Below are 18,189 nucleotides of genomic sequence, written 5' to 3' on the forward strand. Positions count from 1 at the left end.
TGTGGTGCAGAGCAGGGTCCCTGCTGTGCCCCAGGGGCTGTGTGCCAGGGCAGGGCCTCTTCTGTTTGCCACACTCAGCACTCAGCCTGCCCGGGGAGCCCAGGGGTTTGGGCAGAGGAAGGGCAGGGCAGGGGCTGCCTGCAAAGAGAAGGAACTTTCTGCATCATCTACCTGCACTTTCATAGTGTGATCATGGGTCAGGCTCTTTGTTAACGGGATGATTGGATTTGCATGGGTGACTGAGCTTCCTATTGCACTGAACAGAGACATGAACACGTTAGTGACGAACCTCAAAATATCGCTTCTCTTCTCTCTGCTTACAGACTGCACCAGGGCTTTTCTGAGATTTTCTTTGGTACCTGCAGACAAGGGGGTGTGGTTTTTCAACACAGCCTCTGTGTGCATCCATCCCCCAGCTGAGTGCTGCAAGCAGCCAGCAGCTGGGCAGCAGGGGATGGACAGAGAAGCACCCCTGGATATGAACTCTGGCTGAGGTTTTCCCCCACAGCAACGACATTTCCCACTGCAGTGGAGCAGAGGTGGCTGCTGTGCACAGGACACTCAGCAAACACAAAGCAGGGCTACAGCCAGGGAGAGACACAAAGGTCACCTTGAAAGACAGATGATGTGAAGGTTTTAATGAGAAAATAAATGAGTATTGTTCAGGAAAATTTCCCCTAACAGTCTGTATTTTTCCTTCTTTGCAGTGCCCTTGATGAAGGGCAGGAAATGCCCAACATCAGCTCTGTGAGCGAGTTCCTCCTGCTGGCATTCGCAGACACGCGTGAGCTGCATCTCCTGCACTTCGCACTCTTCCTGGGCATCTACCTGGCTGCCCTCCTGGGCAACGGCCTCATCCTCAGTGCCGTAGCCTGCGACCACCGCCTCCACACCCCCATGTACTTCTTCCTCCTCAACCTCGCCCTCCTCGACCTGGGCTGCATCTCCACCACTCTGCCCAAAGCCATGGCCAATGCCCTTTGGGACACCAGGACCATCTCCTATCAAGGATGTGCTGCACAGGTCTTTCTCTTTGTCTTGTTGATGTCATCAGAATATTTCCTTCTCACCGTGATGGCCTATGACCGCTACATTGCCATCTGTAAGCCCCTGCATTACGGGAGCCTCGTGGGCAGCAGAGCTTGTGCCCAGATGGCAGCAGCTGCCTGGGGCAGTGGCTTTCTCAATGCTGTCCTGCACACGGCCACTACAGTTTCCCTGCCCCTCTGCCATGGCAATGCTGTGGACCAGTTCTTCTGTGAAATCCCCCACATCCTCAAGCTCTCCTGCTCAGATGCCTACCTCAGGGAAGTTGGGGCACTTGTGTTTAGCTTTTCTTTGGGCTTTGGTTGCTTTGTTTTCATCATGTTATCCTACGTGCAGATCTTCAGAGCTGTGTTGAGGATGCCCTCTGAGCAGGGTCAGCACAAAGCCTTTGCCACTTGCCTCCCTCACCTGGCCATTGTCTCCATGTTTTCCAGCACTGCCATGTTTGCCTACCTGAAGCCCTCCTCCATTTCCTTCCCATCTTTGGACCTTGTGATGTCATTTCTGTATTCGGTGATTCCTCCAACATTGAACCCCCTCATCTACAGCATGAGGAATCAGGAACTAAGGAATGTAGCGAGGAAACTCTTTGGATACCTGCTACTTTATAAACAATAATAGTTCCATCATCCCATCATTACTATACTCTCATAATATCTCAGAAAATATTAGGACAAGCTTCTTTTTTTTTTTTTTTTTAATTTTTTTTTTACTTCATTGTTTTCTGAAACTTGTGCTTTATATATATACATGTATAATGTTTTCCTTAGGCTCCTGCCTGCAAATATTTCATGCATTTTGACCAACTAGTTTCCTGTACTTTTAGAACAAGTTTTCCTGTGTAGGTGCAGACAACAAAAAGTCATGAGAACTTCATTGGTCTCATCTGCTGTCTCTTCCCATCTCCTCTGGAGCTGGGGGGGCAGCCCCAGCATGCAGGAGGTGCTCAGGACCAAGAGCCCAGCTGCCAAATGGAGGAGCAGTCCCAGTGGCCCTCGGGCTGCACCTCACTGCCCGCTGGGCTCTGCTGAAGGGAATTTATCACATGACTCAAGGCTGGTGTGCAACTGAAGTGTTTATTGAGTATACATTCTTGCATTTATACCCTTAGCATCTTTGCATGTGCTGGGTATGCTACCAGGCAAGCTCACTCATTGGTGGCTATACTGGTGTTCACGCAACTACCACGCTCTTATTCTGCTCGTTGATTTGTTGCCATGCTGATCGCTCGTGCTGGTTGTTTTCTCAATTCCTCAATTGTTACTTCTTCTTTGACCTTGTGCTACTTGTCTTGTACCTTATCTTGCATTTTTCTACTAGCTACTTTATTTCTGTGTCTAGCAGATTCCACAGGCTTCCAAACTGAGCTCCCATAATTCCCCCTTTTTTTGTTTCTATGAGCCAAGCCAATTGCACTGAGCATAAAAGCATTTTTTATAAGCATTGAAATAGGCATGGTACAACTAACAGAATCACAATTACCATAATCAGCACTACAAGCACTCCTCTTATAAGTTTTCTCAACCATCCCCCTATTCCCAGGCTTTACAACCATGATTCCAGCCCCCACGTGCTAGTTGTTAACTTGTCTTTGAGCTCCTTGAGTTTGGATAATTGTTGGTGAATCGACTGAGAATTTTCACTTAAGTTCATACAACACATGCCTTCAAATTCGTCACACCCATGACTTTGTGCTAACAATAGGAAATCTATTGTGGCCCTGTTCTGCAGTGTTGCATGTCTAACCGAGTCAGTGTCGGTTAATAATGCACTCAATGCCACAGAGGTTGCATTGGTTTGCTTAGCAAGCCAGCATCCTAATTTGTTAAGCGTTGTTAGCGCTTGAGCAGCAGCAACACCAGGTGCGAAAAACGAAGCAGTGATGACTTTATCAGCTTGCCAGAAATCTAGATTGTCTTTGCAATTCTCCTGATAATGCTGAACAAATTGTTTAGCGCGCCTATGGTGCTTTGTAATATTTAGTATCATTAATGTATTAGGTGTTAAATAAGGTTAACTGACCAAAGATACATGGTCCCCCTTTGATATGTGGTGGAATACCCTGCCATGCTCTGTCACCACAGATGAGAAACACTCCGGGTGGCAGTGCTAGCAGGACATTTGAGGATCTAGACACATTAGGAGAAGTGTAGTTGCACCACATTGATTCATTGCGGTATATTCCTAGTCCAGGTGTGACATCGATTGCTGTGAGGTTACTACCCATATAGTTAAACCTTACACAGGCTGGTGCATTAACACAACCTAAAATGTTGAGTTCTTGTGGTTCCAGTGTTGTTTCAGGAAGGTATGGTGCCCAGCCATCCCAATTATTCATAGTTTCCTTGCTGATGTTCCCTGGACTGGAGCTGTTCCAACTGTGGATGAGAAGGCTTCCACTACTGGTGTTGTTGATGTCACTCAGATGCTCCTCTCTTAGTGGTATGCCGACTAAGCACGTCAGAAACGGGTTATATGCAGTCGCCATGGACAGGCAGATATGCTCTTGCCCTGTCATGTTGGCGAGGGTGACCCAGATGTTTTGTCGAGGCTGGATGGAGACCCAGGATCTTCCAAGGCCGCAGAGTCTGAAGAGGATGATGGTTCCAACAAGGGTCATACTGCTCGCGCTGGAATCCATTTTGGTCCTCCTTCTGTGGAAACACAAGCATACCCTCGGCCCCAAGTTATTAAAGAGTATGGTCCCTCCCACACCCCAGTATTGAGATTAGGTTTTTCGACTAATGGTCTTTCTTCATATAATGAGGTGAGGCCTGTTTTTTGTGCCCCAAAATGCTTTACTGTCGGGGATACCTCTTCGTGTGAGAAAGGCATGGTTAGGTGATTCATCACGTATAACACTTTTTCTAATCTCTTTTGTGGTGTTTCCATTTTTTCCCTCTTTTTTTTTTTTTTTTTTTTTTTTTTTTTTTTTTCTAACAAAGACTTAACTGTTCTGTGTGTGCGTTCTACTATAACTTGTCCTGTCAGAGAGTGGGGGATTGCCGTTTTGTGGGTTATACCCCATGTGTGAAAAAACTTTTTCGTGGAGCTACTGACGTATGCGGGTCCGTTAGTTTTGATCTCTAGGGGAATGCCTAAAGCTGCAAAGGCAAGGCAAAAGTGTGCCTGAACATGTCTGCTTGTTTTCCCACGCAGGGGAGTTGCCCATACAGCATGTGAGAAAGTATCTATAGATATATGGACATATTTCAATCTGCCAAATTCAGGAACATGTGTCACATCAGTTTGCCAAAGTTGTAGTGAGCTAAGACCTTTAGGGTTTACTTTCTGTGAAAGTCCCTGTAGCTGTTGGCTGTCAGGGCAAGTTTGTACAATAAGTTTTGCATCTCCTAGCAGAATAGAGAATTGTTTGGCCAATGGTCTAGCAGGCTGGTGAAAGAATTGAATGGAGGTGCAAGCTTGAAGTAGTTTATTAGGGACTGGGGGTTGTATGGCCAAATTGGTTAAAAGATCGGCTCGAGCGTTGCCCTCAGTGAAAACGCCTGGTAGCACAGTCTGATTGTGAACATGTATCACACAATATGGGTACAGACATTGCTCAACAAGGAATAGGAGCTCTTTGAATTTTAAAAACAGCATCTCGTTCTGAATGGGGCGTATTTGTGCCCTTTCTATTCGTTGTACTACTCCTACAGCATCTTGTGAATCTGCCACAATGTTTAGTGGTTCATTGGACCAATTTTTAAAAGCCATAATAATAGCATGCAGTTCTACGATTTGGGGGGAGCCCTGTACCATATTGATCGTGTGCTGCCATTGTCCATTTTTCTCCCAATCAAGATATTCATTCACAATGGGTATTACGATGGTTTCAGGCTCAATTCCGGCCATTTCTACAATTCTTTCCCTGCCTCTTTTTATTAAGGCTGCAAACATCTCCACTCTTGTTGCTAGTGTCTTTGTGGGTTGGTGTGGCAGAAATATCCATTCCAACAAGAGTAATGGATCAGGGGCATTTGGATCCCATTGCGCTAGAAGAGCTAGGGGTTGTGGGTCCTGGTTACACAAATAAAGTTGAATAGGCAATCCTTCTGCTCATCGGTGACATTGCTGCTTCATGAGTTCTCTTTCTATGTGACTCAGTGCTGTCTTTGCTTCCTTTGTCAGTTGCTGAGGCACGTTGATATCATTGTCACCTTTCAGGAGATCGAACAATGGTGATAGTATTTGATTATTAATTCCACAGTAGGTTTGTATCCAATTAATATTACCAATAAGCTTCTGTAGATCATTCAATGTCTTAACTTCTTGTGTGATGGTAATGGCTTGGGATTGAATGGTTTGTTGTAAGATTTTCCAGCCCAAGTATTTCCATGGTGCTTCTACTTGGATTTTCTTGGGGGCTATCTGCAACCCCCATGTTTGCAGTTCTTGTCTCAGCCTCTGAATTATTTCATGGGTTAATGATTCTGTAGGCACCGCTACCAATATATCATCCATGTAATGGTAAATATAGGTCTCGGGATACTGTTTTCTAATAGGGGCCAGAGCTTTAGCAACATACATTTGGCAAATGGTTGGAGAATTCTTCATCCCTAGTGGAAGAACAGTCCAGTGATATCTGTCCATAGGTTCGCTTTTGTTTATTTTTGGTACCGAAAATGCAAATCGCGGTGCATCCTTAGGGTGGAGTGGAATGGTAAAAAAAACAGTCCTTGAGGTCAACAATAATAATATTCCAGATATGTGGAATCATGGTGGGAGAAGGCAAACCTGGTTGGAGAGATCCCATTTCTTTCATGACCGCATTTATTTTTCTTAAGTCATGTAGTAATCTCCATTTCCCACTCTTCTTTTTAATTATGAACACAGGCGAGTTCCATGGACTGGTGGTTGGGACTATGTACCCTGCTTTCAATTGCTCCTGAACAAGTTCTTGTAGCACTGTGACCTTTTCTGCAGGGAGAGGCCACTGATCCACCCACACTGGTTTTTCAGTTTTCCAGGTGAGTTTCATTATCGGTCACTTTTCAATGGCCACTACTGAAAATTTTCAGGGCATCTCACGGTGAAGTTTCCTTGTGCCATCACGTCTCTGCCAAGAAAGCTAACTGGGATAAGAGTGGCATACAGACGTATGGAAAAGGTAGAGCCTTCTTGTGTTTTGATTGTTAGCATGTATTTGGACAGATAGGTTTGCGATGATCCTCCTACTCCTACAAGTCCCTTTGTGGTTGATTCTAAAGGCCAGTCCTTCGGCCCGTCCTTCATGGCTATACCATGACATCAGCCCCAGTGTCCACCAACATAGAAATAACTGCCTGGGTAGTCTGTGCCGGTTTTGGATAATAAAATGTTAAAGTCATCATAGGCCTTGAGGTGGTGAGAGTGGCTGCCCAGAGGATTTCTGGTTGTCCTGTTGATCCAAACCCTGCATCACCCCGTGTATTAGTTTCTGTATGGGGCACTATAGCTTTAAATAGTATCAGTTGAGCTAGCCATGTCCCAGCAGGGATATGTACTGGAGGGGAGGGTATTCAAACCATTGCATGTATTATGCCTTCATAATCGGAGTTGATCACCCCCAGTAGCACAAAAAGTCCCGTCAGAGTGGTGCTGGATCGTCCCAATACTATAGCACTGCATCCTTCCCCTATCGGTCCCTTGACATTCAATGGTATTTTTTGGACCTTGTTGTCCCACACAGTGCAAGCTACTTTTGTGGAGAGATCCACTCCAGCACTTCCTCGGGTTTTGGCAGAGAGGGAACCCATGGTGACGCATTCAGGGGGTTTTGCGAGGGAGTCGCTATGGATGTCATCACGACTCGAGAAGCGGCTCACATAGCATTCGGAGTTGGCTGGCCCCCATGGGGTACTTGTGTCATCGCGCGCCCCTGCCCCGCACTCAGCTTCCCGTTTCCCTTCCGCGGTTGTAAGGTTTGTCCCTCTGCATTATGCTTTGAGTGGCACTGGCTGGCCCAGTGCCATCCCTTTTTGGGGACATCCCTTTTATTCAGCGAGGACAGACACCAGGAGGAGCCAAACTACCCACCGGCACAGATCCCCCTCCTTTCTGTGGGCACTTAGTGGCAAAATGTCCTATCTCTTGACACCAAAAACATCGCTTATCATTGTCCATCGCTAATGCTGCAGCGAATGCACTGACTAGTGCGGTTGTATGGTGTTCAACAGACCCCACGCGACTGCAAGCCTCTGTCATTTGTACCAAGGTTGTCCCATTAGGCATGGATTGCAGAATCTTCTTCCAATCTGTGTTAGCATTTTCAATCACCAGTTTCAACATGAGAGCCTCTTTAGTTTCATGATTATCTATTTGCTTGTCCAGTGAATCCGTCAATCTGTCTATAAATTGCATATAAGGTTCATTGACTCCTTGTCGTATGCTAGTAAAAGAAGGCTGGCTCCTTCCTGCTTCTGGCAGTTTCAGCAGGGCTTGTAATGCTGGTTGGGCTGACTGTCGCAAGATGGCATCGTTGAGCCAAGCTTCTAATCGTGGGTCCATTAACGGCTCAGTTCCCATAAGCTGAGGAAGCCCCGCACCCATAAGAGGGTCGCCTAATGTTCTTTCTAAATTCTGCAGTGCCACTATCTCACACAGTTCTCCCATTTCTGTTCCCTTAACAATTTTTGAGTCGGGGTGAGGATCATAGCAGCTATTTGGCGACAATCATACGGAACCAGCAACTGACCTGTCATCACATTTTCTAATAATGATTGTGTAAAAGGCGCATGCAATCCGTAGGTCGTGACTGTTTTTCTCGGTTCCTTTATCAAGTCCCGCTGAAAACATTATACTCATTTGGCCCATTATTCCGTACTGTTACTGGAAAAGCCATGCCTATCGGGTCCCCATCTCTCAACGCCTCTCGGAGTATACCGTCCCAATGCTTGCAAGGGTCAAAATCTTTACTTGATCAAGGGGCCTCGCTTTGGGAAGAGATGGGGGCCATAGAAACATCCCTTGTCAGGGGCACCGATAGTGCCAAAGGTGGAGGAAATGGGCTAGGGCTTGTTTCAGCCTCCTTTTCAAAATCAATCAGGTTGATCTTTTCTGTCAGTGCACAAGCACCTTCTTGTGTTTCGCTTGCCTGTGACACTGCAGTTTGTACATTTTTTTTCTGCCCACTAAGCTCTTAACATTTCAGTTACTAAACGCCAAGTTGTCATTACCTCCACTACTGTGGTATTTCCCTGAGATGCAGTGTCCCAAATAGTCCCTGCATGTTCCCAAGTAGCTAAATCAAACATTGCTGATACAGTTGGCGGGGCGCCATTTTTTTGCAAAAACTTTTAACAGTAGTTTCAGTTTATATGGATCAACTTTATCCCTCTTTTCTCTAAGAGTTTGCTCAACAATTTCACTATTGTCTCCTCCTTGACCAATAGGTTCTCCCCCATACTTCTGCCTGCTGCTCACGTGGGGTTAGGTGCGGTCCCAGGGTGGAAGCTGCAGTCCTGCTGTCAGCTCAATTCATTCAGCGGGGTTCCCTTTGGTTGCTATGCCTACGTTGCTCGTCCCAAATCTCCCATCACATCGAGGTCACAATTTGAAGGGAACTGATCACACAACTCAAGGCTGGTGTACAACTGAAGTGTTTATTGAGTATACATTCTTGCATTTATACCCTTAGCATCTTTGCATGTGCCAGGTATGCTACCAGGCAAGCTCGCTCATTGGTGGCTATACTAGTGTTCATGCGACTATCACGCTCGTTGATTCGTATTCTGCTCGTTGATTTGTTGTCATGCGGATCGTTCGTGCTGGTTGTTTTCTCAACTCCTCAATTGTTACTTCTTCTTTGACCTTGTGCTACTTGTCTTGTACCTTATCTTGCATTTTTCTACTAGCTACTTTATTTCTGTGTCTAGCAGATTCCACAGGCTTCCAAACTGAGCTCCCATAGGGGGTATCCAGTACCTGAGGGAATTAGTCACATTGGAGGTGATTAGTTGCCTAAAAAACTAAGAAACTTAGGCAACTAACAGCTTTCCGAAGATCCAGGTGAAGTCAAGTGCATGTGACCCATGGGGCGGAGCTTTGTAGGGAGTGCACCGTCATTATATGCCAACTCATTGACAGTAGTGACCAGGAAAGACCAAGAGGAACCCATGGTGGATGAATTGGCTAGCTAGCTATGGCATTACAAAGAAAGTCTCTCTTCTTCCCTATGAGCCTGTGTCTCGTCTATGGAGAAACTGTCTGAATAGGTCCAACAGCTACAAGAGAATACATCTTCCTCCCCACCTCCACAACCAATACCTCAGCTCTCAGGTGTAAGTGTCCCTCTACTCAAGAAAGGTGATATAGTGGGTACATACCACGTGGAAACCTGTGGTTTTAACTGTATGATGACAGAGAAGCCATGAGAAAATGGGATGGAAAATCTACCTCCATCCTAGAGGAATGGATACATGAAGCACAAGGAAAAACATTCACAAAAAGTGGTTCTTCTGAGAAAATTGCTGCTCCTGTTTCTAGCGGGCAGTCCTCCAAACAGAGTAATGAATACTATGAGCGGGACTAGAGGGGTTCTACCTCCAATCGGGGGGAGGAAGGAGGCAACTGGGTGTATTGGACTTTGAGGATTGCTCGCTTGGCACATCAGACCCACAGCAGGTGTTAGGTTTTAAAGGACACCAATGCACAGTGCAGTGTAATGTCATCGAGCTAAAAGGGCCAGAACCCAATTGTATTTCTGGAATGATGGGAGAATCCCAGTAGTTAACTGTATTGGAGGCTGATGTGAGTCTAATGGGAAAGAGTGGCAAAAGCAACCCCTTGAGACTGGCCCAGAAGCTCTGTGCATCCTTAGTATAGACTCCTTCAGGAAAGGGTACTCCAAAGATCCAAAGGCTTACCTTTAAACAGTTGTCTACCTTGCCCACTCTCTCACAGGACCCTTCTGCTGTGGAGGTGCTGATGGCCAATGAGCAGCAGGTGCCAATCGCTACCACAACAGTGCACCTGAGGCAGTATTGCATTAACAGAGACTCCCTGATTCCCCTGCATGAGCTGGTTCATTGACTGCAGAGCCAAGGAGTGAGAGCCAAGGCTCTCTCACCCTTTAATAGTCCCATATGGACAGTGCAAAATTCTAATGGGGAGTGGAAGATAATGGTGGACTTCTGTGGACTGAATGAAGTCCCACCACTGCTGATTTTGACATAAAACAAAGCAAGATCAAAGGACCTACACAGGAGATCCTGAGGCAGGCTGGCCAGGTTCAAGGGGACCCCTGCCTGGGGACGGGCTGTGTATTGTTCAGTGTGTGGTGAGCAACTTCACTGTGCATCGCTTGATTTATTAAACTACATTATCATCATCATCATCAGCAGCAGCAGCAGCAGCAACATCTCTTCCTTTCCTTTTGCAATCAAACCGTCCTTATCTCAACACATGAGCATTTCAGGGGTGAGGATGAGCTACTTGGTGCTGAGCTGTCTGCCAGGATAAAGCACAACATGCTTGACAACCACAATCCAAAGCACAAATCACACTTTAAAAAATTAGTCTCTGGCATCTACAGAGAGAAGAGGTCAGTGATGACTTCAGTCTCCTTCAATCAGCACACCCCAGCAGAGACCCTGCTGCCTTGGGGAGCTGTCAGCCCTGAGGCCTTGGGGACACCTTGAGGGAGCCCAAGGGCACAGAGTAAGCTATGCCATGGTCGGGTGCTGTGCTGCTGAGCTGGGCCGGGCTCTTGGGCCCAAGCAGAGCTCCTGGCAAGAGGACAGTGCTGCAGAGAGACAGCTGTGCCCAGGAGCAGCTCCTCTGCACAGCGCAGCAGGGTTGGGGGCTCTGACCGCAGCTGGCACGCAGAGAGGAGAGAAGGAGAGAGGGCTTGGAGGCACTGAGGAGCGCAACAACAGAAGGCAGCGTGTGGCAGGACACATCTGCAGGCTCTTGACACCGTGAGGCTCTGGCAGCAGGGCCATGCAGGTGGGGTTGCCAGAGGGGTCTCCTAGAGCTGGCACATCCGATGGCTGATAGCATCTGTCAGGATGGGTCTCTCTGTTTCTCCAGAAAGGAGTGGAAGATGCTTTAGAGAATGGCATTTATAAGGGGTCATTTTCAGAAGAAGATTGAGGCTTTGTTTATCTGAAGGAGAAGGCTTTTTTTTTTTTTTTTTTGGTTCAGTGCTTTCCGATTCCTGCACTGCAGAGGAGGCAAGTTTGAGGGTACTTTGCTTTCAGGATTGTACAGGAGACTGAGAATCCCAGAGTATTGCACAGAGAGATCAGAATGGAAACAATGAGATTCTGACAGGTTCTCCTGTAAAGAGAGAAGATCGCCTGGGGGGTGTGCTAAGATAGGGAATACGTTTTCTTCATTTAAGTCTGTTCTAACTTTGATCTGCATTCTCATCTTCAACAGGAAGCTGTGCTTAATGTCAGCAAATGCCCAACAGCAGCTCAGTCAGTGAGTTCCTGCTGCTGGCATTCGCAGACACGCGTGAGCTGCAGCTCCTGCACTTCGCGCTCTTCCTGGGCATCTACCTGGCTGCCCTCCTGGGCAACGGCCTCATCCTCAGCGCTGTAGCCTGCCACCACAGCCTCCACACCCCCATGTACTTCTTCCTCCTCAACCTCGCCCTCCTCGACCTGGGCTGCATCTCCACCACTCTGCCCAAAGCCATGGCCAATGCCCTCTGGGACACCAGGGCCATCTCCTATCAAGGCTGTGCTGCTCAAGTCTTCTTTTTTGTCTTCTTGATTGTAGCAGAGTATTCCCTTCTCACCATCATGGCCTACGACCGCTACGTTGCCATCTACAAGCCTCTGCACTACGGGAGCCTCGTGGGCAGCAGAGCTTGTGCCCAGATGGCAGCAGCTGCCTGGGGCAGTGGCTTTCTCAATGCTGTCCTGCACACGGCCAACACATTTTCCCTGCCCCTCTGCTATGGCACTGTTGTGGACCAGTTCTTCTGTGAAATCCCCCACATCCTCAAGCTCTCTTGCTCAAATACCTACCTCAGGGAAGTAAGAGCACTTGTTTTTAGTGTTTTTTTGGCCTTTGGTTGTTTTGTTTTCATTGTGCTGTCCTATGTGCAGATCTTCAGGGCAGTGCTGAGCATTCCCTCTGAGCAGGGCAAGCACAAAGCCTTTTCCACGTGCCTCCCTCACCTGGCCGTGGTCTCTCTGTTCGTCAGTACTGCCATATTTGCCTACCTGAAGCCTCCCTCCATTTCCTCTCCATCCCTGGACCTAGTGGTGGCATTTCTGTACTCAATGGTGCCTCCAGTAGTGAACCCCCTCATCTACAGCATGAGGAATCAGGAGCTCAAGAATGCAGTGAGGAAATTGTTTCCATACTTGCTTCTTTAGCATCTGTGATGTATTCAGAGAATGTATTCTTAATAATATGCAAATATTTTGATTCATACTATATCGTATCATTTTTATCATTATTAGTGTTATCATAACATTTTCATTAATAATAATCCTAACAGAAATAAAAGGGTATTCGGGAAAATGACACAACATTTTAAAAATTATTTTTCTCTGTTAATATTTTATTTTATTTTATTTATTTTTTTTTTTGTAGTGTAGTTCTCAGCATTCTGAATGTTACATTTTGTCTTAGCTTTTACCATATCATTTAATGTACACAGAGATCATATTTCCTTTGTTGTTAAAGACAATAAAGATACCAGTGGAAATTCATTGGTTTCAGTATCCTTCTCTTTCCATCTCCTCTGGAGCTGGGGGAGCATCCTCAGCATCCTGAAGGGGCTCAGGGCCAAGTGCCCAGCTGCCACGCATAGGAACAGTGTACTTGGATTAGACGTTGTGGATCTAGGTGACAGTCCTGTCATCTCTATAGCAGGGCTGGCACAAAGCCTTTTCCACGTGCCTCCCTCACCTGGCCATGGTGTCCGTCTTCCTCAGGCCTGTCATGGTTGCCTGCCTGAAGCCCCCCCCCCCATCTCCTCCCCATCCCTGGACCTGGTGGTGGCAGTTCTGTGGTGTCTGTAGTGTAGCACGTCCTCATCTGTAGCATGAGGAGCCAAGAGCTCAAGCATGCCTTGTGGAAATAGATGGCTAGATGTATCTTGGATGCAAATTTCTGATCTGCTTCTGCACATGACTTGTAATGTCAATAATTATATGAATAGCCAATATACCTGTGGCGTTTTGTTTTGTTTTGTTTTTCGTGGTTGTGTTTCTGTATATTCTTATTACATCAATTCAGCTAATAACACCCATTAAAATGATATGGATGTACCTGTTGAATATAGTTTATAGACTCTGTGCATGTGAAACCATGATCTCTATAAATTTAAACTTCAGGAAGTTAAAGTTCAATAGGATTTTTGTCTGACATCCTTCCTCTGAGACCAGGCCTGGCTCTGCAGGGGCAGTGCCCATGTGCAGGGGTGCAGAGGAAAAGAGTCCCATCCCAGCAGCACGGCCAGGGAGCACCAGCGCTTGGGACATGCAGAGCTGCTCTCTTGCCACTGCCGCCCTCTCCTGCTGAGCCCTGCTGGTGGGGTCAGGCCCGGCTGCTCCTCTCACTTGGTGCCAGTGCTGCTGTGGGGCTGTGCTGGGACTGCAGGCAGGGACAGGCAGTGGGCACGGCAGTGGCACAGCTGGCCTCCACTGCAGCACTTCCCTCCTACGGGGGGATCTCCTCCAAGGTGGACTGAGCAGAGCTCAAGTGCTCAGTCTGCTGTGAGCAGGCAGAGGAGAGCTCTGCAGCCCCACAGCACACATAAGCCAGAGCAAAGGAGCCCGGGGAGTGATTCCTTGTCAGCCCTGGGGCAATGGCAGTGACCCCATGAGCTGGGTCTGCCTCTCAGCCTGCCCAGCACAGCCCTGCAGAGTGCCCCTGTGCACCAGGCACCACAGCCCCCTCGCTCTGCAGAGCAGCACCACCAGCTGGGGATAGGGCTGGGGCTGGCACTGGGGCTTGGAGGCCATTTCTCCTGTGTCTTCTAAGCCAGTTACAGGCTCATGGCTTCTGGATACAAACATGATCCTCACTGTGCACAAGGAGCTGAGAGACCGCCAACAGGCATGGGGCTGGAACATTGCCTGCAAGGTCCCTCCTGCCCTAGCATCTCCCGGGACTGGCACAGAACTGGCTCCTGTGTCTCAGAGAGGCTGGGAGCCCAACAGGTGTGTCATGAGCTTGGAGGATCACAACCAGATCACTTCTACCTGGGCAGGTCCTGGCCCAAAAAGGGGGTGTTTTCTAGGTGTGGTGTTATAAACTCAGTGGTGCATCAGAAGCACTAAGTCCAGCAGGAAGCCACTGGCTGTTAAATGGCCTGTGAGGTGACTGCTTTCTGAAGTAGCTGACAGGTCACCCTTGACTCCTGGCTGGGATCTGTGCCTTTAGGCTCACATCTGCCAGTGTCCATGGTAGGGCAGCAGAAGGCACTTGCTGTGCATGTAGTTTCTGAGATCGGCTCTTTCTAAGTACCTGCTAGGCCGCATAGAGGAAGAGGTCTTGGGTAGGGGTTGTCATGACAGAGGTGTCAGCTTTTGCCTGAAGTCATCCTTTAGGACTGCTTTCAGTTTTCTATACAGAGGGGGCCACTGCCTCCAAGACTCTTGGGGCAAACTGAACCATGCATGAGGGTTTGGAAAAAGATAGCCTGGGTGCACAGAAACCATTCCGTATCCAGAAGTTGGAGGCAGGAAAAAAAAATTTTGAGGTGGTACAAGAACTGCTGGGCACATTGTGCAGGGTTCACCTACAGCCTTTGTGTTCTTTTCCATCCTGACTTAGGTGCCATATCAGTCTCAAAAAAGGAGTAGCCAACGGATATGAGACAGATACTCTGAGATCATGAAAGCCATCAGAAAGCTGCCCCTATGAAGATGACTGATATGGGGAAGTCAGGAGAAGCCTGGCCAGGAGAGATGTGAGATATGGGGGAGAGAAGAGGAGCTTGGCCAGCAGAAATGAATGATTTCTGTGAGGTTAGAACATTCAGGCAATGTTGATTTTGCTGTAACACTGACTTAAAATAGTCATGTAAAGCCCTTGCACTATTTTAATCACTGACATTAATCCCCAAACCTAAATGCTACTCCACACCCTGACAGGAATCCACTGTTCTTATGCCTGACCTCAAACTACCCCTTCAAGCCAAAACTCAGCCCATAGCCCCTTTTCCTTACCTTTACTCTCTTGCTCACCCTGATCTGATCAGCTTGTGGGCCGCAAGGGGAAGAGGGGTGGGGATGCTCTGAGGAGCTCAGCTCTGCCTCAGCATCTCCTGCCCCAGCAGGAGGAATGTGACTGTGGCAGGGACTGTGAGGTCACTTCTGTCTCTGCACTTGATAGGGCAGCAGCAGAAACGTGTCACAGAAAGGGACTGTGAGGTCACTTCCGTCTGTAGGTGGCAGGTCACCCTTGCCTTCTTCCTGGGATCTGCACTTTTGGGCTGACATCTGGCAGTGGCCCTGCTAGGCCAGCAGAAGGCACCTGCTTGGCATGCTGACTGTTGGCATTGCTTCCTTGCAACACTGTGCAGGGCTGCGGAGGTGTCAAAATGAAGTTCTTCTAGTAGCATCACAGTACCCACCATATCCCACAGACCCCAAGACTAGCCCTCAGCCAGAGAGGGGGTTGCAGGATCTCTTCTCCCAGTGGCTGTGGTCAGGCCTTGGCTCTTCTTCTTCACTGAAACCAACCAAGACCTTTCTCAGCACAGTGCTTTGCCTGTCTGTAACCATGGCCTCCAATTATCTGCCCTAACAAGGCCCTGGGGAGGCTTTGTTAGTAACAGGCCTCAGTGGGGCCCATTAATACTCCAAGTCACTTCAAGTTTTCCTTCTGACTTTAGCTTCTCAAGTGGTTACATCACTCTCCTCTCAGTACCTGAGCTGAGTACAGGGGGACAATCACTTCCCTGGACCTGCTGGCCACAATGTTTCTTATGCAAGCCTGGATGCCGTTGGCCTTCTTGGCCACCTGAGCACACTGCTGGCTCATATCCAGCCGACTATCCACCAGTACTCCCACGTCCTTCTCTGTCAGGTAGCTCTCCAACCACTCATCTCCCAGCCTGTAGCTCTGCTTGAGGTTGTTGAGCCCCAGGTGAAAAACCCAGCACTAGAACCCCAGAAAACCAAAGAGCAGGGAGCAACCCCTTGACTGTGTTCCTGATAGCACATTTGGAAGAGGTGTGCAGGGTTCTGGGTTTGCCCTGAGCAAGACCCTCCTGCTACTGTGGTGCTAGCAGGGAGGCAGCTGTGACCCGGGGCTGCACAGTGCCTGCTGCTGCCTGTAGCCACAGGGATGCCACTGCAGAGAGAACAGGACTGTCACCAAGGCCTATGAGATCTGATGGCTTATCCGAATAAAAGAGCACAAGAGAACACACTGGAAGCCAGAAGAGAGCAGCAGTGAAAAGGCCACGTCCTGCTGCTGGCCATGGCCATGGCCCCAGAGAAGCAGCAGCCCCCACCCAAACTCCATGTAGCAGCTGGACTCGCAGTCCTAAGCCCCTCCTGTGTGCTGGGGCTGCTACCCCAGCTCCAGAGGGAATGGGAAGAGATTGAAGCAGATTACAATGTCGTTCTGATGATTTTGTTTTGTTTTCATAGAATCATAGAATCATAGAATCATAGAATATCCTGAGTTGGAAGGGACCCTTAAGGATCATCAAGTCCAACTCTTGACACCGCACAGGTCTACCCAAAAGTTCAGACCATGTGCCTAAGTGCACAGTCCAATCTCTTCTTAAATTCAGACAGGCTCGGTGCAGTGACCACTTCCCTGGGGAGCCTGTTCCAGTGTGCAACCACCCTCTCTGTGAAGAACCCCCTCCTGACGTCCAGCCTAAATTTCCCCTGCCTCAGCTTAACCCCGTTCCCACGGGTCCTGTCACTGGTGTTAATGGAGAAAAGGTCTCCTGCCTCTCGACACCCCCTTACGAGGAAGTTGTAGACTGTGATGAGGTCTCCCCTCATCCTCCTCTTCTCCAGGCTGAACAGGCCCAGTGACCTCAGCCGTTCTTCGTACGTCTTCCCCTCCAGGCCTTTCACCATCTTCGTAGCCCTCCTCTGGACACTTTCCAACAGTTTCATGTCCTTTTTATACTGTGGTGCCCAGAACTGCACACAGTACTCAAGGTGAGGCTGCACCAGCGCAGAGTAGAGCGGGACAATCACCTCCCTTGACCTACTAGCGATGCCGTGCTTGATGCACCCCAGGACACGGTTGGCCCTCCTGGCTGCCAGGGCACACTGCTGGCTCATATTCAACTTGCTGTCTACCACGACCCCCAGATCCCTCTCTTCTAGGCTGCTCTCCAGCGTCTCATCGCCCAGTCTGTACGTGCAGCCAGGGTTACCCCGTCCCAGGTGCAGGACCCGGCACTTGCTCTTATTGAACTTCATGCGGTTGGTGATTGCCCAGCTCTCCAACCTATCCAGATCCCTCTGCAAGGCCTTTCCACCCTCATTCGAGTCCACAACTCCTCCAAGTTTGGTGTCATCAGCAAACTTGCTCAAAATACCTTCTATTCCTACATCCAGATCGTTTATAAAAATATTGAAATGTACCAGCCCTAAAACCCATGCAGCACTACAGTCTGCGCAGAGGGAAGGGATCTAGGGGTGTTGGTCAACACTTACCTGAACATGAGCCAGAAGTGTGCCCAGGTGGCCAAGAAGGCCAATGGCATTCTGGCTATTTTCAGCAGCAGTGTAACCAGAAGGACCAGGTGAAGGCTTCTCTCCCTGTACTCTGCTCTGGTGAGGCCACCCCTCAAGTACTGAGTACCTCTTGCTCTGGCCTGGGCAGAGGGACTGGCCCAGAGGGGCACAGGCGCTCTGTGCTAGGGCTCTGTTGGACCTGGCAGCAGGGGTGCCGGCATCTCACAGACCTCCATTTCCTGGTGCCGTGGCTGACCCTGGACAGGGGCTGCTGGGGAGGCTGAGTAGCTTTTGTCCCAGCAGCTGCGGTGCCTTGTGAGGGGCTGAGGCTGCGGTGGCCATGCCCCGAGCTCTGCAACAGCCTGTGGCAAGGCAACCGTGAGTGTGGTTGCCACAAGCCCTGCCTGCCCTTCTCCTGTCACGCTCCGTCAGGTGGCTGCAGCAGAGGGGACCTCCAGCCAGCTCCTGGCTGGGCTCTGCCACCCGCCTCTCCAGTGCCATCCCTGCTGCCTTGGGGTGCTCTGTGAGGTGCTGGGTGACC

The 18,189-nt window shown here is 48.8% G+C and overlaps 2 protein-coding genes across 2 annotated transcripts; both read left to right on the forward strand.

Annotated features, from left to right (window-relative positions):
* Positions 1 to 217: 217 nt before the first annotated feature.
* Positions 218 to 10,059, forward strand: LOC311428071 (olfactory receptor 14C36-like; the record flags this gene model as incomplete). The annotated part of the gene is made up of 3 exons (XM_084539631.1): positions 218 to 276; positions 708 to 1,620; positions 9,931 to 10,059. The coding sequence occupies 3 exons, from the start codon at positions 218 to 220 to the stop codon at positions 10,057 to 10,059; spliced, it is 1,101 nt and encodes a 366-aa protein (XP_084395757.1).
* Positions 10,060 to 11,432: 1,373 nt separating this feature from the next.
* On the forward strand, positions 11,433 to 12,359 carry LOC311428072 (olfactory receptor 14C36-like; the record flags this gene model as incomplete). Its single annotated transcript, XM_084539632.1, has 1 exon — positions 11,433 to 12,359. The coding sequence occupies one exon, from the start codon at positions 11,433 to 11,435 to the stop codon at positions 12,357 to 12,359; it is 927 nt and encodes a 308-aa protein (XP_084395758.1).
* Between the last annotated feature and the right edge of the window lie 5,830 nt (positions 12,360 to 18,189).

Source organism: Aythya ferina (genome assembly GCF_964211825.1).
Source record: "Aythya ferina genome assembly, contig: HAP1_SCAFFOLD_29, whole genome shotgun sequence".
Lineage (NCBI taxonomy): Eukaryota > Metazoa > Chordata > Aves > Anseriformes > Anatidae > Aythya > Aythya ferina.